The sequence below is a fragment of the Procambarus clarkii genome, chromosome 18, assembly GCF_040958095.1.
Source record: "Procambarus clarkii isolate CNS0578487 chromosome 18, FALCON_Pclarkii_2.0, whole genome shotgun sequence".
Classification (NCBI taxonomy): domain Eukaryota; kingdom Metazoa; phylum Arthropoda; class Malacostraca; order Decapoda; family Cambaridae; genus Procambarus; species Procambarus clarkii.
The window spans coordinates 15,576,916-15,598,856 of NC_091167.1; the positions used below are offsets into that span (position 1 = coordinate 15,576,916).

The window sequence follows — 21,941 nt, forward strand, 5'->3', positions numbered from 1 at the left end:
TGGTGGTGGTGTGTGGTGGTGGTGAGTGTGTAGTGGTGGTGGTGTGGTGGTGGTGAGTGTGTAGTGGTGGTGGTGGTGTGTGGTGGTGGTGGTGTGTGGTGGTGGTGTGTGGTGTAGTGAGTGTGTAGTGGTGGTGGTGGTGTGTGGTGGTGGTGGTGTGTGGTGGTGGTGGTGTGTGGTGTAGTGAGTGTGTGGTGGTGGTGAGTGTGTAGTGGTGGTGGTGGTGTGTGGTGTAGTGAGTGTGTAGTGGTGGTGGTGGTGTGTGGTGGTGGTGGTGTGTGGTGGTGGTGGTGTGTGGTGGTGGTGGTGGTGTGTGGTGTAGTGAGTGTGTAGTGGTGGTGGTGAGTGTGTGGTGTAGTGAGTGTGTAGTGGTGGTGGTGAGTGTGTGGTGGTGGTGGTGTGTGGTGGTGGTGGTGTGTGGTGTAGTGAGTGTGTAGTGGTGGTGGTGGTGTGTGGTGGTGGTGAGTGTGTAGTGGTGGTGGTGGTGTGTGGTGTAGTGAGTGTGTAGTGGTGGTGGTGAGTGTGTGGTGGTGGTGGTGTGTGGTGGTGGTGGTGTGTGGTGGTGGTGGTGGTGTGTGGTGTAGTGAGTGTGTAGTGGTGGTGGTGGTGTGTGGTGGTGGTGAGTGTGTAGTGGTGGTGGTGGTGTGTGGTGGTGGTGGTGGTGTGTGGTGGTGGTGGTGGTGTGTGGTTATGATGAGTGTGTAGTGGTGGTGGTGGTGTGTGGTGGTGGTGAGTGTGTGGTTATGATGAGTGTGTAGTGGTGGTGGTGGTGTGTGGTGGTGGTGAGTGTGTGGTGGTGGTGAGTGTGTAGTGGTGGTGGTGGTGGTGTGTGGTGTAGTGAGTGTGTAGTGGTGGTGGTGAGTGTGTGGTGGTGGTGGTGTGTGGTGGTGGTGGTGTGTGGTGGTGGTGGTGGTGTGTGGTGTAGTGAGTGTGTAGTGGTGGTGGTGGTGTGTGGTGGTGGTGAGTGTGTAGTGGTGGTGGTGGTGTGTGGTGGTGGTGGTGGTGTGTGGTGGTGGTGGTGGTGTGTGGTTATGATGAGTGTGTAGTGGTGGTGGTGGTGTGTGGTGGTGGTGAGTGTGTGGTTATGATGAGTGTGTAGTGGTGGTGGTGGTGTGTGGTGGTGGTGAGTGTGTGGTGGTGGTGAGTGTGTAGTGGTGGTGGTGGTGTGTGGTGGTGGTGAGTGTGTGGTGGTGGTGAGTGTGTAGTGGTGGTGGTGGTGTGTGGTGGTGGTGAGTGTGTGGTTATGATGAGTGTGTAGTGGTGGTGGTGGTGTGTGGTGGTGGTGAGTGTGTGGTTATGATGAGTGTGTAGTGGTGGTGGTGGTGTGTGGTGGTGGTGAGTGTGTGGTGGTGGTGAGTGTGTAGTGGTGGTGGTGGTGTGTGGTGGTGGTGAGTGTGTGGTGGTGGTGAGTGTGTGGTGGTGGTGAGTGTGTGGTGGTGGTGAGTGTGTAGTGGTGGTGGTGGTGTGTGGTGGTGGTGAGTGTGTGGTGGTGGTGAGTGTGTGGTGGTGGTGAGTGTGTGGTGGTGGTGGTGTGTGGTGGTGGTGAGTGTGTAGTGGTGGTGGTGGTGTGTGGTGGTGGTGAGTGTGTGGTGGTGGTGAGTGTGTAGTGGTGGTGGTGGTGTGTGGTGGTGGTGAGTGTGTAGTGGTGGTGGTGGTGTGTGGTGGTGGTGAGTGTGTGGTGGTGGTGAGTGTGTGGTGGTGGTGGTGTGTGGTGGTGGTGAGTGTGTAGTGGTGGTGAGTGTGTGGTGTAGTGAGTGTGTAGTGGTGGTGGTGGTGTGGTGGTGGTGGTGGTGTGTGGTTATGATGAGTGCGTAGTGCAGGTGAGTGTGTAGTGGTGGTGAGTGTGTGGTGGTGGTGGTGGTGTGGTGGTGGTGGTGGTGTGTGGTTATGATGAGTGCGTAGTGCAGGTGAGTGTGTAGTGGTGGTGAGTGTGTGGTGGTGGTGGTGGTGTGGTGGTGGTGGTGGTGTGTGGTTATGATGAGTGCGTAGTGCAGGTGAGTGTGTAGTGGTGGTGAGTGTGTGGTGGTGGTGAGTGTGTGGTGGTGGTGGTGGTGTGTGGTTATGATGAGTGTGTGGTGGTGGTGGTGTGTGGTGGTGGTGAGTGTGTAGTGGTGGTGGTGGTGGTGTGTGGTGGTGGTGGTGTGTGGTGGTGGTGAGTGTGTAGTGGTGGTGAGTGTGTGGTGTAGTGAGTGTGTAGTGGTGGTGGTGGTGTGTGGTTATGATGAGTGTGTAGTGCAGGTGAGTGTGTAGTGGTGGTGAGTGTGTGGTTATGATGAGTGTGTAGTGCAGGTGAGTGTGTAGTGGTGGTGGTGGTGTGTGGTTATGATGAGTGTAGTAGTAGGGTGTAAGCGCCACAGGTCCCCATTTTTTTTTTTGCCAGAGGACCCCTGTAGGGTGTAAGCGCCACAGGTCCCCATTTTTTTTTTTTGCCAGAGGACCCCTGTGGGGTGTAAGCGCCACAGGTCCCCATTTTTTTTCAGGTCAAATATCCCCTTTGCGCCCCAAGGGTTTCAGGTAAATTTAGAAAATCCCCTGTGGGCCCCAAGGGTTTCAGGTAAATTTTGTCAGTCACAGATTTTAGAAGTAAGGATTTCTTATGAGAAAAATAATTTCCGAGACATAGAAGTTTGTTAAGGCCTTATGGGACAAATTCAAATAACGTATGTAGCTCTTTAGGGCTTCCAGGAGAACTCTACGGACATATTTTACATGTTTTCAACTTACAAAATCGTCTATGTAAGCCTTAGTTATTCATATAAATTTAGAAAATCACCTGTGTAAGTCATTGTTTTCAGGGTTTCGTACATCACACCCCCCTCCCTCCCCCCCCCCTTACCTCGCAATCTGTCGCCTCACCTGTGTTTACTTTACGCCCGGTCAGCCAGACCTCTTATCTTATGTTATCTTCTCATAATATCTTGACCGTCCCTCCTCTCTCTCTCTCTCTCCTTTCATTCAGTTCAACTATTTTCCAACATCGTATGTTTGCTCCTTTTCATTAAGCAAGTCAGTATGTTTGCTCCTTTTCATTAAGCAAGTCAGTATGTTTGCTCCTTTTCATTAAGCAAGTCAGTTTTACACAAATAAATCATGTTAGTAAGCAAGTTCTAGCTCACGTTCCCCACCTTAGTCCCCTGTCGTATAATGAATACTATCATTCCAATCCCTCTAAAATTTAAAAATAATCATATTTCAAATGTAGTTCAATACAGTAATTTAGTTACCAAGCTCCAGCTCTTGTCCTCCGCCTTAGCTCTCTCTCGTATCTTCGTTAGTATCAGTCCAATTTCCCTGAAATTTCTACCCTCTGTATTTCAGACATAGTTTAGTAAATGCAAACAATTATCAAACTCTAGCTCTTGTCCCCAGCTTAGTTCATTTGTACAAAATCATTAGTAACAGTCCAAATTCCCTGAGATTTTTAGCCTCTGTATTTCAGACACCATAAATAAGATCAAAACAGTTACCAAGCTCCAGCTCTTGTCCTCCGCCTTAGTTCTCTTTCATATCTTTGTAAATAAACCACCAATTTCCCTGAAATTTTTTACCCTCTGTATTTCAGACATAGTAAATATGAAGTAAACAATTATAAAACTAGCTCTTGTCCTCTGTCCAAGCTCACTTTTGTAAAATCATTACTCTCAGTCCAAATCACCCAACTACATTTTCAGACATAGTAAATAAAAACCAGTTCAGTTATCAAGTTTCAACTCTTGTGCCCCAGCTTAGTTCATTTGTACAAGTTCTTTATTTTCCAACTAAATCACCCTGAGATTTAAGATCACCGTATTTCTAACGTAGTAAAATTAATCGGGGCATTAACCAAGCTCCATTTCCTCAGCCTTAGATCATCAGACATAAATATATTCGATCAAGTCCCTCTCCAGCCTATCTGTTTATCAGAGTATTTACTTTACCCTTCTCATCCCCAACGTATCAATCCCCAACGTATCAAAACCTTCAATAATCATACTGTATTTGCATATTTTTTTCTATATTCAGCTGTGTTCTTCACATTTTGTCCATGTTTTCTATGTTCACTCCATGTTCTTCAAATGTTCACAGTCCCATTCAGTTCATATTTTCACAAGTATCTCCATTTTTTCTGTAATCTTTCTCTTAGTCTCATTACTTTCTCTACAAATTCTAGTCATATTTTCTATGTTTTCACGTTCATCACATGTTCTCTTTACAACTTTTATACTCAATATTCATGCTAACTTCCATATTTTTTGTGTTCTTTGTCAATATTCATGTTCCTCTACAAGTTCATGTTCCTCACAAGATCACTTCGTTTTTCACCTTCACTTACATGTTTTCTACATTCTTTGTCATATTCTCCATGTTCTTCACAAGTCCATTGTTCATTCTTTGTATTCCCTATTCTCCTTATCATGTTTTCATGTTCTCTGTAAGTTCATATTCCCAGCATGTTCACTGTATTCATCAACTTTTTCTTACATGTTTTCTGTGTTCACCGTATGTTCACTGTGTTCATTCCCTTACTTAACCTCAATTTTTTTATGTTCTTTGTTTCTTCCATTCACTAACTAGTTCTTTGTCAAATATTAGCATCAGCAATACAGTTTCCTCAACAATTTTAGTCACCAAGTTTTTATTTGCAAAAACTATGTCAAAGTAATTCTCGTAGTCAACTTAATAGTTCTACCAGCCATATTCTTAAACAAATCTACAATTTATTCAGTTCCAAATTTACAAAGACAAACCTTTCTTGTAACTTCTTAACTAAAAATCTTTCGCCAATCAACTAAAAACATAGTCACTTTCGTCATTTCTCAACTAAACTTATTATCCAGTCAACTAAAAATAGTCAGAAATAACCTCGTTCAACACTGTTCTTAACTAAAACACCCTTTCTCTTAGCTGAAAATTGTCAAAGGAAACTTCTTTCAGCACTTTCTTAACAGCCGCTATGTTTCATCAAGAAAAAATTGTCAAAGGAAACTTTCCAAAACTGTTCATAACTAGCTTTTATCCATCGTCAATCAACTAAATAATAACTTTCATCATTTCTTAACTAAACTTATTCCCCAGTCATCAGAAAATAGCCGTGTTCTTCATGTTTCATTGTCATTTCATAACTAAAATTATCCATCAATCAACAGAAAAAGCCATGTTCATCATGTTTTGTCTTTTTGCTTAACTAAAATTATGTTTTGTCAAGTAAGAAAAAATAACCAAAGATATCTTTCATCGCTGTTCTTAACTGACATTATACTTTGGGGAGCACAAAAATAGTCTCCCTCGTCATGTTTTGTCTTTTTCCTTAACTAAAGTATTCATCAGTCAACTAAAAATAATTGCTTCATCATGTTTCCTTGTCATTTCTTAACTGAAATATCACTTCTCTCATCTGAAATAGTCAGGATTAACCTCATTCAACACCGTTCTTAACTAAAGTAACCTTTTGCTTAGCTAAAAATTGTCAAAGGAATCTTTTCAGCACTGTTCATAACTAACTTTATCCATCGTCAAGTAAGAAAATATAGTCAAAGATATCTATCATCGTCGTTCTTAACTGACATTTATACTTTGTGGAGCACTAAAATAGTCAAATGTAACTTTTTCAACACTTTCGTAACTAAAATTATATGTCGCTAAGTAAGAAAAATAGTCAAAGGTGCTCTTCTTTACACCAAAGTTACTCTTCGAGAAATCAAAGACTCTCTTCAATACATCAAGGACTTACTCAAAGACACCAAAGTTACACTCTAAGACATCCTTCGAGACATCAAAGACTTCAATGGGACTCTTCCATTCATCAAAGACATTCTCTAAGCCCTCAAAGTTATTCTCAGCACAATCAAAAGTTATTCCAAGACAACAAAAGTCATTCTCAGAGCTATCAAAATTATTCTCGGAGTCATCAAAAGGTATTCTCTAACTCACTTTTGGTCATTAAAGTTAAGTTCTATGTTATAAAAGTTTGTCTCAGAGACATCTAAAGTTAATCTTAGAGTTATCAAATGTAATCTCTAACTCTCTTTTGTTCATCAAAGTTGATCTCAGAGTTAACAAAGGTAATCTCTAACTCACTCTCGTTCATCAAAGTTATTCAAAGAGCTAACAAAAGTTATTCTCAGAGTCACCTTCGTTCTTCAGAGATACTTTCCAAAACATCTTTATTCATCAAAGTTATTCTCAGAGGCATAAAAGTCATTCTCAGAGCTATCAAACTTGTTCTCAAAGTCATCAAACTTATTCACAGAGTCATCAAAGTTAATCTAAGACATCATTTTTCATCAAAGATATTCTCTCTAAACCATCAATGTTCTTCTCTAAGACATAAAAGTTATTCTCAGACTCACCTTCGTTCGTCAGAGAAACTTTCAAAACATCTTTGTTCATCAAACTTGTTTTCAAAGTCATCAAAAGTTAATCTAAGACATCTTCTTTCATCAAAGTTATTTTCAGAGACATCTAAAGTTATTCTCAGAGCTATCAAACTTGTTCTCAGAGTCATCAAATGTTATTCTCGAAGTCATCAAAGTTATTTTCAGAGACATCTAAAGTTAATTTCTATGTTATAAAGTTATTCTCAGAGACATCTAAAGTTAATCTTGGTCATCAAAGTTGTTCTCTAAACATCAATGTTGTTCTCCAAGACATCAAAGATGTTCTCAAAATCATAAAAGTTATTCCCAGAGCTATCAAAGTTAATCTCAGAGTTATCCAAAGATATTCTCATGTCCACAAAAGTTATTCCAAGAGACGTCAAAGTTGTTTCAAAGACTTCAAAGTTAATCTCAGAGTTATCCAAAGACATTCTCAGAGACATCTAAAGTTATTCTCTAAGACATCAAAGTTGTTCTAAGAGTTATCAAAAGTTATTCTCAGTCATGATATGTTATTCTCTAACTCACTTCCATTCATCAAAGACATTCTCTAAGTCCTGAAAGTTATTCTCTAAGACAACAAAGTCTTTCTCAGAGCTACCAAAGATGTTCTCTAAATCATAAAAGTTAATCTTAACTCACCTTCGTTCATTAGAGAAACTTTCCAATCCATATTCGTTGACCAGAGTTATTCTCAGAGTCATCAAAGCGATCTCTAATTCATCTTCGTTCTCCAAAGTTGTTCTCTAAGACACCTTCATTCATCAAAGAAACTCTCCTTCTTCCATCATGTTATTCTTTAAGACATCTTCAGTCATAAAATTTTCTCTCCAAAATGTAACTAGTTCAGCTTTTCATACCAAACCTGCATTTCTGTTAAAACATATTTTCTTAGTTGCTTTACCCTAAAACTGTTCTCTGAACTACACTGTTCAAACCTACGTAACCTATCCTCTCCACCCAATGTTACTTAGTTAACGTAACGTTCCTAAACCTAGCTTTACCTATCCTAACATACCTTACCTTACCTTCCCTATCTTACCTAACTTTACCTATCCTAACATAACTTACCTTACCTTCCCTATCTTACCTAACTTTACCTATCCTAACATAACTTACCTTACCTTCTCTAACTTAACCTAACTTTACCTATCCTAACTTAACTTACCTAACTTATTCTGCTTAACATAACTTACCTTCATATCTTACCTAACTTTACCTATCCTATCCTAACCTAACTTGTCTTACATAACTTAATCTTACTTTCCCAAACTGATGTATCCTAACTTATCTAGTCCAACCAGACATGATCTAACTTAAGTATTCCTTCTTGTCTTTGTGTTTCGTCAATCATTGTCTCATATTCATTTACTCATTTCAAGGGTTAATTTCTCAAATGGTCACTTATGCATTTCAAGTGCTATTTGTTAGAGATTGGATATTTAAGCATTTCAAAGAATTATAATTTCTCAAATGGACGTTTTTGCATTTCAAGTGCTATTTGCTAGAGATTGAATATTTAAGCATTTCAAAGAATTTTTGTTATATATGGGCATTTACTCATTTCAAGGGATAATTTCTCAAATGGACGTTTTTACATTTCAAGTGTTATTTGTTTAAGATTGGGTATTTAACCATTTCAAAGGATTTTGTTATATATGGGAACTTACTCGTTTCAAGGGCTAATTTCTCAAATGGTCATTTTTGCAGATCAAGGGTTATTTGTTAAAGTTCATCAAGTTGCCCATAAGTTGTATTAGTAGGTTCTATCTTATGTTCTTATTCCCCAACCCCTTAACCTAACCTCTTGTAATCTTAGTGTATTTAGTAGGTTCTATCTTATGTTCTTATTCCCCAACCCTTTAACCTATCCTTTCAGATGTAGTTTGTTGAATATATTATCCTTTTCCTAACCTTTCAGATGTAGTTTTGTTTCTCCTTTTGTATATTTTTACCCAAACCATCTTTCCTTCTTTACTTTGATTCTCCTACTCCTTCTAACCCTCCTTTTCTATCTCTCTCCCTTATTCTCTCTCTTCCTCCCCTCTCTCTCCCTCATTTGCTCAAATGCTCTCTTGTTTCTCAAATTCAAGTCTTATTGCTCCCATTCTCACACCCTCATTCTCATTCACTTAGTTTTTCTTTTTCTCAATTCAAGTCTTATTGCTCCCATTCTCACACCCTCATTCTCATTCACTTAGTTTTTCTTTTTCTCAATTCAAGTCTTAGTGCTCCCATGCCCACACTCTCTCTCATTCTCTCTTCTTTGGTCCCATTTTCTTCCGCCCCCTCTCTCTTACTCCTTGCTCTTCTTTCATGCTCTCAATCCCTTGAGCTCTTGTTTCTCAATTTCAAGTCTTAGTAGATCTGATTCTTTACTATTGTAATTTTATTATTACTATGATAAAGAATGAACTTATATGTGAAAACAAAGTAAAGAAGGAAAGATGGTTAAGTGGGATGGTGGGTTTGGGTAAAATATACAAAAACAAGAAACAAAACTACATCTGAAAGGTTAGGAAAAGGATAATATATTCAACAAACTACATCTGAAAGGATAGGTTAAAGGGTTGGGGAATAAGAACATAAGATAGAACCTACTAAATACACTAAGATTACAAGAGGTTAGGTTAAGGGGTTGGGGAATAAGAACATAAGATAGAACCTACTAATACAACTTATGGGCAACTTGATGAACTTTAACAAATAACCCTTGATCTGCAAAAATGACCATTTGAGAAATTAGCCCTTGAAACGAGTAAGTTCCCATATATAACAAAATCCTTTGAAATGGTTAAATACCCAATCTTAAACAAATAACACTTGAAATGCAAAAACGTCCATTTGAGAAATTATCCCTTGAAATGAGTAAATGCCCATATATAACAAAAATTCTTTGAAATGCTTAAATATTCAATCTCTAGCAAATAGCACTTGAAATGCAAAAACGTCCATTTGAGAAATTATAATTCTTTGAAATGCTTAAATATCCAATCTCTAACAAATAGCACTTGAAATGCATAAGTGACCATTTGAGAAATTAACCCTTGAAATGAGTAAATGAATATGAGACAATGATTGACGAAACACAAAGACAAGAAGGAATACTTAAGTTAGATCATGTCTGGTTGGACTAGATAAGTTAGGATACATCAGTTTGGGAAAGTAAGATTAAGTTATGTAAGACAAGTTAGGTTAGGATAGGATAGGTAAAGTTAGGTAAGATATGAAGGTAAGTTATGTTAAGCAGAATAAGTTAGGTAAGTTAAGTTAGGATAGGTAAAGTTAGGTTAAGTTAGAGAAGGTAAGGTAAGTTATGTTAGGATAGGTAAAGTTAGGTAAGATAGGGAAGGTAAGGTAAGTTATGTTAGGATAGGTAAAGTTAGGTAAGATAGGGAAGGTAAGGTAAGGTATGTTAGGATAGGTAAAGCTAGGTTTAGGAACGTTACGTTAACTAAGTAACATTGGGTGGAGAGGATAGGTTACGTAGGTTTGAACAGTGTAGTTCAGAGAACAGTTTTAGGGTAAAGCAACTAAGAAAATATGTTTTAACAGAAATGCAGGTTTGGTATGAAAAGCTGAACTAGTTACATTTTGGAGAGAAAATTTTATGACTGAAGATGTCTTAAAGAATAACATGATGGAAGAAGGAGAGTTTCTTTGATGAATGAAGGTGTCTTAGAGAACAACTTTGGAGAACGAAGATGAATTAGAGATCGCTTTGATGACTCTGAGAATAACTCTGGTCAACGAATATGGATTGGAAAGTTTCTCTAATGAACGAAGGTGAGTTAAGATTAACTTTTATGATTTAGAGAACATCTTTGGTAGCTCTGAGAAAGACTTTGTTGTCTTAGAGAATAACTTTCAGGACTTAGAGAATGTCTTTGATGAATGGAAGTGAGTTAGAGAATAACATATCATGACTGAGAATAACTTTTGATAACTCTTAGAACAACTTTGATGTCTTAGAGAATAACTTTAGATGTCTCTGAGAATGTCTTTGGATAACTCTGAGATTAACTTTGAAGTCTTTGAAACAACTTTGACGTCTCTTGGAATAACTTTTGTGGACATGAGAATATCTTTGGATAACTCTGAGATTAACTTTGATAGCTCTGGGAATAACTTTTATGATTTTGAGAACATCTTTGATGTCTTGGAGAACAACATTGATGTTTAGAGAACAACTTTGATGACCAAGATTAACTTTAGATGTCTCTGAGAATAACTTTATAACATAGAAATTAACTTTAGATGTCTCTGAAAATAACTTTGATGACTTCGAGAATAACATTTGATGACTCTGAGAACAAGTTTGATAGCTCTGAGAATAACTTTAGATGTCTCTGAAAATAACTTTGATGAAAGAAGATGTCTTAGATTAACTTTTGATGACTTTGAAAACAAGTTTGATGAACAAAGATGTTTTGAAAGTTTCTCTGACGAACGAAGGTGAGTCTGAGAATAACTTTTATGTCTTAGAGAAGAACATTGATGGTTTAGAGAGAATATCTTTGATGAAAAATGATGTCTTAGATTAACTTTGATGACTCTGTGAATAAGTTTGATGACTTTGAGAACAAGTTTGATAGCTCTGAGAATGACTTTTATGCCTCTGAGAATAACTTTGATGAATAAAGATGTTTTGGAAAGTATCTCTGAAGAACGAAGGTGACTCTGAGAATAACTTTTGTTAGCTCTTTGAATAACTTTGATGAACGAGAGTGAGTTAGAGATTACCTTTGTTAACTCTGAGATCAACTTTGATGAACAAAAGAGAGTTAGAGATTACATTTGATAACTCTAAGATTAACTTTAGATGTCTCTGAGACAAACTTTTATAACATAGAACTTAACTTTAATGACCAAAAGTGAGTTAGAGAATACCTTTTGATGACTCCGAGAATAATTTTGATAGCTCTGAGAATGACTTTTGTTGTCTTGGAATAACTTTTGATTGTGCTGAGAATAACTTTGAGGGCTTAGAGAATGTCTTTGATGAATGGAAGAGTCCCATTGAAGTCTTTGATGTCTCGAAGGATGTCTTAGAGTGTAACTTTGGTGTCTTTGAGTAAGTCCTTGATGTATTGAAGAGAGTCTTTGATTTCTCGAAGAGTAACTTTGGTGTAAAGAAGAGCACCTTTGACTATTTTTCTTACTTAGCGACATATAATTTTAGTTACGAAAGTGTTGAAAAAGTTACATTTGACTATTTTAGTGCTCCACAAAGTATAAATGTCAGTTAAGAACGACGATGATAGATATCTTTGACTATATTTTCTTACTTGACGATGGATAAAGTTAGTTATGAACAGTGCTGAAAAGATTCCTTTGACAATTTTTAGCTAAGCAAAAGGTTACTTTAGTTAAGAACGGTGTTGAATGAGGTTAATCCTGACTATTTCAGATGAGAGAAGTGATATTTCAGTTAAGAAATGACAAGGAAACATGATGAAGCAATTATTTTTAGTTGACTGATGAATACTTTAGTTAAGGAAAAAGACAAAACATGACGAGGGAGACTATTTTTGTGCTCCCCAAAGTATAATGTCAGTTAAGAACAGCGATGAAAGATATCTTTGGTTATTTTTTCTTACTTGACAAAACATAATTTTAGTTAAGCAAAAAGACAAAACATGATGAACATGGCTTTTTCTGTTGATTGATGGATAATTTTAGTTATGAAATGACAATGAAACATGAAGAACACGGCTATTTTCTGATGACTGGGGAATAAGTTTAGTTAAGAAATGATGAAAGTTATTATTTAGTTGATTGACGATGGATAAAAGCTAGTTATGAACAGTTTTGGAAAGTTTCCTTTGACAATTTTTTCTTGATGAAACATAGCGGCTGTTAAGAAAGTGCTGAAAGAAGTTTCCTTTGACAATTTTCAGCTAAGAGAAAGGGTGTTTTAGTTAAGAACAGTGTTGAACGAGGTTATTTCTGACTATTTTTAGTTGACTGGATAATAAGTTTAGTTGAGAAATGACGAAAGTGACTATGTTTTTAGTTGATTGGCGAAAGATTTTTAGTTAAGAAGTTACAAGAAAGGTTTGTCTTTGTAAATTTGGAACTGAATAAATTGTAGATTTGTTTAAGAATATGGCTGGTAGAACTATTAAGTTGACTACGAGAATTACTTTGACATAGTTTTTGCAAATAAAAACTTGGTGACTAAAATTGTTGAGGAAACTGTATTGCTGATGCTAATATTTGACAAAGAACTAGTTAGTGAATGGAAGAAACAAAGAACATAAAAAAATTGAGGTTAAGTAAGGGAATGAACACAGTGAACATACGGTGAACACAGAAAACATGTAAGAAAAAGTTGATGAATACAGTGAACATGCTGGGAATATGAACTTACAGAGAACATGAAAACATGATAAGGAGAATAGGGAATACAAAGAATGAACAATGGACTTGTGAAGAACATGGAGAATATGACAAAGAATGTAGAAAACATGTAAGTGAAGGTGAAAAACGAAGTGATCTTGTGAGGAACATGAACTTGTAGAGGAACATGAATATTGACAAAGAACACAAAAAATATGGAAGTTAGCATGAATATTGAGTATAAAAGTTGTAAAGAGAACATGTGATGAACGTGAAAACATAGAAAATATGACTAGAATTTGTAGAGAAAGTAATGAGACTAAGAGAAAGATTACAGAAAAAATGGAGATACTTGTGAAAATATGAACTGAATGGGACTGTGAACATTTGAAGAACATGGAGTGAACATAGAAAACATGGACAAAATGTGAAGAACACAGCTGAATATAGAAAAAATATGCAAATACAGTATGATTATTGAAGGTTTTGATACGTTGGGGATTGATACGTTGGGGATGAGAAGGGTAAAGTAAATACTCTGATAAACAGATAGGCTGGAGAGGGACTTGATCGAATATATTTATGTCTGATGATCTAAGGCTGAGGAAATGGAGCTTGGTTAATGCCCCGATTAATTTTACTACGTTAGAAATACGGTGATCTTAAATCTCAGGGTGATTTAGTTGGAAAATAAAGAACTTGTACAAATGAACTAAGCTGGGGCACAAGAGTTGAAACTTGATAACTGAACTGGTTTTTATTTACTATGTCTGAAAATGTAGTTGGGTGATTTGGACTGAGAGTAATGATTTTACAAAAGTGAGCTTGGACAGAGGACAAGAGCTAGTTTTATAATTGTTTACTTCATATTTACTATGTCTGAAATACAGAGGGTAAAAAATTTCAGGGAAATTGGTGGTTTATTTACAAAGATATGAAAGAGAACTAAGGCGGAGGACAAGAGCTGGAGCTTGGTAACTGTTTTGATCTTATTTATGGTGTCTGAAATACAGAGGCTAAAAATCTCAGGGAATTTGGACTGTTACTAATGATTTTGTACAAATGAACTAAGCTGGGGACAAGAGCTAGAGTTTGATAATTGTTTGCATTTACTAAACTATGTCTGAAATACAGAGGGTAGAAATTTCAGGGAAATTGGACTGATACTAACGAAGATACGAGAGAGAGCTAAGGCGGAGGACAAGAGCTGGAGCTTGGTAACTAAATTACTGTATTGAACTACATTTGAAATATGATTATTTTTAAATTTTAGAGGGATTGGAATGATAGTATTCATTATACGACAGGGGACTAAGGTGGGGAACGTGAGCTAGAACTTGCTTACTAACATGATTTATTTGTGTAAAACTGACTTGCTTAATGAAAAGGAGCAAACATACTGACTTGCTTAATGAAAAGGAGCAAACATACTGACTTGCTTAATGAAAAGGAGCAAACATACGATGTTGGAAAATAGTTGAACTGAATGAAAGGAGAGAGAGAGAGAGAGGAGGGACGGTCAAGATATTATGAGAAGATAACATAAGATAAGAGGTCTGGCTGACCGGGCGTAAAGTAAACACAGGTGAGGCGACAGATTGCGAGGTAAGGGGGGGGGAGGGAGGGGGGTGTGATGTACGAAACCCTGAAAACAATGACTTACACAGGTGATTTTCTAAATTTATATGAATAACTAAGGCTTACATAGACGATTTTGTAAGTTGAAAACATGTAAAATATGTCCGTAGAGTTCTCCTGGAAGCCCTAAAGAGCTACATACGTTATTTGAATTTGTCCCATAAGGCCTTAACAAACTTCTATGTCTCGGAAATTATTTTTCTCATAAGAAATCCTTACTTCTAAAATCTGTGACTGACAAAATTTACCTGAAACCCTTGGGGCCCACAGGGGATTTTCTAAATTTACCTGAAACCCTTGGGGCGCAAAGGGGATATTTGACCTGAAAAAAAATGGGGACCTGTGGCGCTTACACCCCACAGGGGTCCTCTGGCAAAAAAAAAAAATGGGGACCTGTGGCGCTTACACCCTACAGGGGTCCTCTGGCAAAAAAAAAAAATGGGGACCTGTGGCGCTTACACCCTACTACTGAGTGTGTGGTGGTGGTGAGTGTGTGGTTATGATGAGTGCGTAGTGCAGGTGAGTGTGTAGTGGTGGTGAGTGTGTGGTGTAGTGAGTGTGTAGTGGTGGTGGTGGTGTGTGGTTATGATGAGTGCGTAGTGCAGGTGAGTGTGTAGTGGTGGTGAGCATTTCGTTATGTATATGTTGTGTATGGTGATGTATGTGCGTTTGTTATGGTGACCGTGCTAGGAGGTAGCAGTAGTTGGAGCGTGTCTTTACTTAAGGAGTTCTCCTAAACCCTCAAGGTTGGTTAACAGAGAGGGATATGTCGCTACGACAATCAGTGCTCCATATAAATCTTGTATTCTTATATTTCATGCACGATTTCACCCGGTGTTCTATGCCCCCAGCACAAGATCTGTGTGAGCAGACAGACACCAGAAACTGTGTCGGCAACATGGCCAAGTGTATGGAGCAGCTCAAGCCAGCAAAGCCCTATAACTCGACCAACTGGAAGCCGCAGATGTTGGCCAACATCACGGCCTGCGCCAGCGAGCTGGGCTACAGCTTCACAGCTCCTCCCTCCTCACAACACAGTCAGTAACTTCGCCACCATCTTCGTTTTGAGACACACATTCCCCATCTAGGATATACCTTTTGATCCCCATTTAAGTGCTTTATCATCTAAGAACCGCCATTGGTAACCCCTCACAGTTTGTCGCAAAGCTCTTGCACCACCGCTTGTATACATATACTTGTATATCTTGTACAAATAGTATACCGAGAAACTGTTTAATGTCCAAGTGATGTGTTTTATGTATTCATTATTTTTGCAGACTCCCGGGAACACAGTGGAAGCAACACAGGCAGCTCTAGCACTGGCACTTCCAACACTGGCACTTCCAGCACTGGCACTTCCAACACTGGCACTTCCAACACTGGCACTTCCAGCACAGGGTCCAACTGTCCTCACCACTACAGCATGGATAATTATCTCAAAAAGCTTGGCTTCAGCCAGGAAGAGTTGGTGCCCATGACCCGCTGCCTCATGACCAGGAAGGGAAAGGTAAACTGAGTGTGTGTGTGTGTGTGTGTGTGTGTGTGTGTGTGTGTGTGTGTGTGTGTGTGTGTGTGTGTGTGTGTGTGTGTGTGTGTGTGTGTGTGTACTCACCTAGTTGTGTTTGCGGGGGTTGAGCTCTGGCTCTTTGGTCCTGCCTCTCAACTGTCAGTCAACAGGTGTACAGGTTCCTGAGCCTATTGGGCTCTATCAAATCTACACTTGAAACTGTGTATGGAGTCAGCCTCCACCACATCACTTCCTAATGCATTCCATTTGTCAACCACTCTGACACTAAAAAAGTTCTTTCTAATATCTCTGTGGCTCATTTGGGCACTCAGTTTCCACCTGTGTCCCCTTGTGCGTGTGCCCCTTGTGTTAAATAGACTGTCTTTATCTACCCTATCAATTCCCTTCAGAATCTTGAATGTGGTGATCATGTCCCCCCTAACTCTTCTGTCTTCCAGCGAAGTGTGGTTTAATTCCCGTAGTCTCTCCTCGTAGCTCATACCTCTCAGCTCGGGTACTAGTCTGGTGGCAAACCTTTGAACCTTTTCCAGTTTAGTCTTATCCTTGACTAGATATGGGCTCCATGCTGGGGCTGCATACTCCAGGATTGGCCTGACATATGTGGTATACAAAGTTCTGAATGATTCTTTACACAAGTTTCTGAATGCCGTTCGTATGTTGGCCAGCTTGGCATATGCCGCTGATGTTATCCGCTTGATATGTGCTGCAGGAGACAGGTCTGGCGTGATATCAACCCCCAAGTCTTTTTCCTTCTCTCACTCCTGAAGAATTTCCTCTCCCAGATGATACCTTGTATCTGGCCTCCTGCTCCCTACACCTATCTTCATTACATTACATTTGGTTGGGTTAAACTCTAACAACCATTTGTTCGACCATTCCTTCAGCTTGTCTAGATCTTCTTGAAGCCTCAAACAGTCCTCTTCTGTTTTAATCCTTCTCATAATTTTAGCATCGTCCGCAAACATTGAGAGAAATGAATCGATACCCTCCGGGAGATCATTTACATATATCAGAAACAAGATAGGACCGAGTACAGAGCCCTGTGGGACTCCACTGGTGACTTCACGCCAATCGGAGGTCTCACCCCTCACCGTAACTCTCTGCTTCCTATTGCTTAGATACTCCCTTATCCACTGGAGCACCTTACCAGCTACACCTGCCTGTCTCTCCAGCTTATGTACCAGCCTCTTATGCGGTACTGTGTCAAAGGCTTTCCGACAATCCAAGAAAATGCAGTCCGCCCAGCCCTCTCTTTCTTGCTTAATCTTTGTCACCTGATCGTAAAATTCTATCAAGCCTGTAAGGCAAAATTTACCCTCCCTGAACCCATGTTGGCGATTTGTCACGAAGTCCCTTCTCTCCAGATGTGTTACCAGGTTTTTTCTCACGATCTTCTCCATCACCTTGCATGGTATACAAGTCAAGGACACTGGCCTGTAGTTCAGTGCCTCTTGCCTGTCGCCCTTTTTGTATATTGGGACCACATTCGCCGTCTTCCATATTTCTGGGAGGTCTCCCGTCTCCAGTGACTTACTATACACTATGGAGAGTGGCAAGCAAAGTGCCTCTGCACACTCTTTCAGTACCCATGGTGAGATCCCGTCTGGACCAACAGCCTTTCTAACATCTAGATCCAGCAGGTGTCTCTTGACCTCCTCTCTCGTAATTTCGAACTCTTCCAAGGCAGCCTGGTTTACCTCCCTTTCTCCTAGCACAGTGACCTCACCTTGTTCTATTGTGAAGACCTCCTGGAACCTCTTGTTGAGTTCTTCACACACCTCTCTGTCATTCTCTGTATACCTGTCCTCGCCTGTTCGAAGTTTCAATACCTGTTCTTTCACTGTTGTTTTCCTTCTGATGTGACTGTGGAGTAGCTTTGGTTCGGTCTTGGCTTTCTTTGCTATATAATTTTCAAAACTTTTCTCTGCTTCTCTTCTCACCCTGACGTACTCATTCCTGGTTCTCTGGTATCTCTCTCTGCTTTCTGGTGTTCTGTTATTCCGGAAGTTTCTCCATGCCCTTTTGTTCAGTTTCTTCGCTTCCATACATGCCCTATTATACCATGGATTCTTCTGTTGCTTCTCGGATTTTTCCCTTTGGGCCGGGATGAACCTGTTTACTGCCTCCTGACACTTTTGGGTAACATAGTCCATCATACCCTGTACAGACTTATCACTGAGGTCTGTGTCCCAAGGTATTTCACTTAGGAAACTTCTCATCTGTTCATAATTCCCCTTTCGGTATGCCAGCCTTTTGATTCCTAGTGCTTTTTTGGGGGAGATAATTTCTAGCTCTATCAGGTACTCAAAGTTCAATACACTGTGGTCACTCATTCTTATTGTGTGTGTGTGTGTGTGTGTGTGTGTGTGTGTGTGTGTGTGTGTGTGTGTGTGTGTGTGTGTGTGTGTGTGTGTGTGTGTGTGTGTGTTCTCACCTATTCCTACTAGCCTATTTGTGCCTGCAGGATCGAGTTCTAGCTCTTGGATCCCGCTTTTCTAATCGTTGGTTGTCTAATGTAATGACTCCTGGCCAATTTCTCCATCATACCCGCTTTTAAAGTTATGAATGGAGTTAGCCTCTACAACCTGCTCCTTTAGGTCATTCCATTAACTCACGATGTATACCCTTATGCTATAAGAACATTTTCTAACATCTCTATGACACACCTGAGTCTTAAACTTCCATCCGTGCCCCCTTGTTCTATTGTTATTCATTGTAAACATTTCCTCTGTTTCCACTTTGTCAATCTCTCTAAGTATTTTATACGTCTGTATCATGTTCCTCCCCTCTCCCTCCTACTTTCTAATGTTTAGTTCCGTCAGTCTCTCTTTGTACTTTATCCCTCGCAGTTCTATGACGTTGCAAACTTCTCACATTTTCGAGTTTCCTTATGTGTGTATTTTTTAGATGGGGCGACATACTCTAAGACTGGCCTCACATAGGTGGTATACAGTGATCTAAAAGCCTCCTTATTCAAGTTCCTGAAGGATGTTCTGTCTTTTGCCAGCGTTGAGTCTGCGACTGAAGCTATTCTATTTATATGAGCCTCTGGAGTTAGGTTTAATGTTATGTCCACTCCCAGGCCTTTTTCTCTAGTCGTTATAGGGAGGTACTTCCACTTTATCGTGAAATGGCCTTTCAGTCTCCTGGCTCCTGATCCCATATCCACCACTTTACACTTGCTGGGGTTGAACTCTAGCAGCTATTTTTCTGACCAGCTCTGCAACCTGTTCAAGTCATCCTGGAGAATCTTACAATCATAATCTGTCTCAACCCTTCTCATTAGTTTCGCATCACCTGAAAACATCGACATTTGTATAAGACTTAACTCCTGCAGTCAAGTCGTTTACTCAATGAGGAATAGTATGGGGACCCAGCACCGTTCCTTGAGGCACCCCGCTTGTTACTCTACGCCAGTCCCACTCCCTTCACATAAGTGTTTGTGTGTGTGTGTGTGTAATTCCCTTTCCTAGACCTCTTGTCCCGTAGTCACAATTTTAAGCTCGATCCATGTAGTCAAAGACCAGGACCCAATGATCACTGGCTCCTAGTGGTATTTCACGTTCCAAATTCGCGAAGTCTTCCTCATTCTGGGTGAAAATTTGCTCTAATAGGAACGGTGACTCGCCCCTCCTCTTTCCCTTGTGTCTTCCTTCACATGTTGTGTCAGGAAATTCCTGTCAATAACTTCTAATAACTTTGCTTCCAACGTTTCCTCCCCACCATGAGGATTTCCTGATTCCCAATCGATCACTCCGTGATTGAGGTCCCCCATCACCAGCAGTTTCGTCCTCATTCTGTGAGCTGTTGCCGCACTCTGCTGCTCATCTGTATATGTTTTGTTGTTGTCATCATACTTCTGTTCTGGCCTTCAACAGTTTGGTGGGGGATTGTAGAGTATCAAGGTCGCAATGCTCTTCCCATCTGCTCTCAGAGTCAAGTATGGAGTATGGATATGGTCAAGTATGGAGTATGGATATGGTCAAGTATGGAGTATGGATATGGTCAAGTATGGAGTATGGATATGGTCAAGTATGGAGTATGGATATGGTCAAGTATGGAGTATGGATATGTACACAAGTATAGAGCTGGTGTTTCCCTTAGTCCTCCCGATTGTCTAGTTTCTCAAACTTTCATTTTCGCTTTAATAGCAGTGTCATAACCTTTTATTAGGGTGTGAATGCCTTTTATTAGGAATGAATGTCCCATATGTGTGTGTTGATCGGGGGTTATATATGAGATCATTTGATGTAGGATATGGTTAATCTTGGGACTAACAACACTCATAATGTTCAGTGTGTAAATCAACACATTTCACACATACTCCCCGACAGACAGACCTGACCCTAATCTCGTCCTTCTCCTCACAGCTTGAGAAATTCGGTACGTGCATCAACCAGAAAGATCAATGAACGTCGTAGACCTTGGCGTCTTCTTGAGAAACTTCCCGGATGAACACCATGCATGAACTCTGCGATGAACTTCCTGATGAACACCCAAGAACTTCCTGGTGAACACCCAAGAACTTCCTGATGAACAACCTGACACTCTCTGATCAAAATTATCATTATCACTGCACTTTGAGACACTCAAAATTTACGAATTTCATCCCAAGAGGAAGATGACCTCAGTTGCTGGTGTTGAGTTGTTTAACTCATATTTCTGTAAACATCTGCAACGAAACACCTGTAAACATCCGCAACAACAACGACAACTTGGTATACATGTTCAGAGGTATATTTCTCAGCATGTAAACTTAGTTTGCTCTAATCCTTCCTTATGGGTTAAAGCTCCTTTGAAAGTTTTATGTATAGGAAAATATGGCCTTAAAGACCTGGCGGCCTTGTACCTTAACTCCTGGACACCTGAGGGGCGAGGACAGGCGACGTAGATGCGGCCTTGTACCTTAACTCCTGGACACCTGAGGGGCGAGGACAGGCGACGTAGATGCGGCCTTGTACCTTAACTCCTGGACACCTGAGGGGCGAGGACAGGCGACGTAGATGCGGCCTTGTACCTTAACTCCTGGACACCTGAGGGGCGAGGACACGCGACGTAGATGCGGCCTTGTACCTTAACTCCTGGACACCTGAGGGGCGAGGACAGGCGACGTAGATGCGGCCTTGTACCTTAACTCCTGGACACCTGAGGGGCGAGGACAGGCGACGTAGATGCGGCCTTGTACCTTAACTCCTGGACACCTGAGGGGCGAGGACAGGCGACGTAGATGCGGCCTTGTACCTTAACTCCTGGACACCTGAGGGGCGAGGACAGGCGACGTAGATGCGGCCTTGTACCTTAACTCCTGGACACCTGAGGGGCGAGGACAGGCGACGTAGATGCGGCCTTGTACCTTAACTCCTGGACACCTGAGGGGCGAGGACAGGCGACGTAGATGCGGCCTTGTACCTTAACTCCTGGACACCTGAGGGGCGAGGACAGGCGACGTAGATGCAACATAACACAAGCGGATAAAGGAATAACACCACATATTAGCAGCAGGAACAGAACTGCAGCAACCATTGCCACAACGTTCAGTGCAAGAGCACCACCAATAACAACACCTGCTGCAATCACAGCAACACCTGCTGCAATCACAGCAACTCCCGTTAAGTGTTATTTTCTGTTGCTCGTTACCAATAACCATCCAGGTCAACAACATTACCAAGTAAAGCAACAACAGCAGCCCTAATCAACAGCAGCAGACACCTGGGTGGTGCTGTGTGCTCTGCGGTCTTCCCTTCAGCTTCATATTAGTTATTTAGGTTATCTTCACCGCGCTGCGGACATTAGGCGACCAGCGCGCAAAACTTAACTTTTCTCTTAAATAAATCAATTGGCAAATATAACTTTGTTTTTGGCCCCCTCCATGACTGGCAGTTGTGAGTTGTGAAGGTGGACATGGACACAGGTCTTATGTCTCGTGCTGTGTGGAGTATGCGAACACCTTGGTCACAGTGTAGAGGAGTAAGAACACCTTGGTCACAGTGTAGAGGAGTAAGAACACCTTGGTCACAGTGTAGAGGAGTAAGAACACCTTGGTCACAGTGTAGAGGAGTAAGAACACCTTGGTCACA

The 21,941-nt window shown here is 40.5% G+C and overlaps 1 protein-coding gene across 1 annotated transcript in view; it reads left to right on the forward strand.

Moving 5' to 3' along the window:
- Positions 1–21,713, forward strand: part of LOC123754475 (uncharacterized) — a 27,903-nt gene extending 6,190 nt beyond the window's left edge. The window contains exons 3-5 of the mRNA XM_045736912.2: positions 15,188–15,373; positions 15,614–15,843; positions 20,235–21,713. Coding sequence (XP_045592868.2) covers positions 15,188–15,373; positions 15,614–15,843; positions 20,235–20,276 — 458 coding nt within the window. The 3' untranslated portion in view covers positions 20,277–21,713. The remainder of the gene's footprint in view (positions 1–15,187; positions 15,374–15,613; positions 15,844–20,234) is intronic.
- The last annotated feature ends 228 nt before the right edge of the window (positions 21,714–21,941 follow it).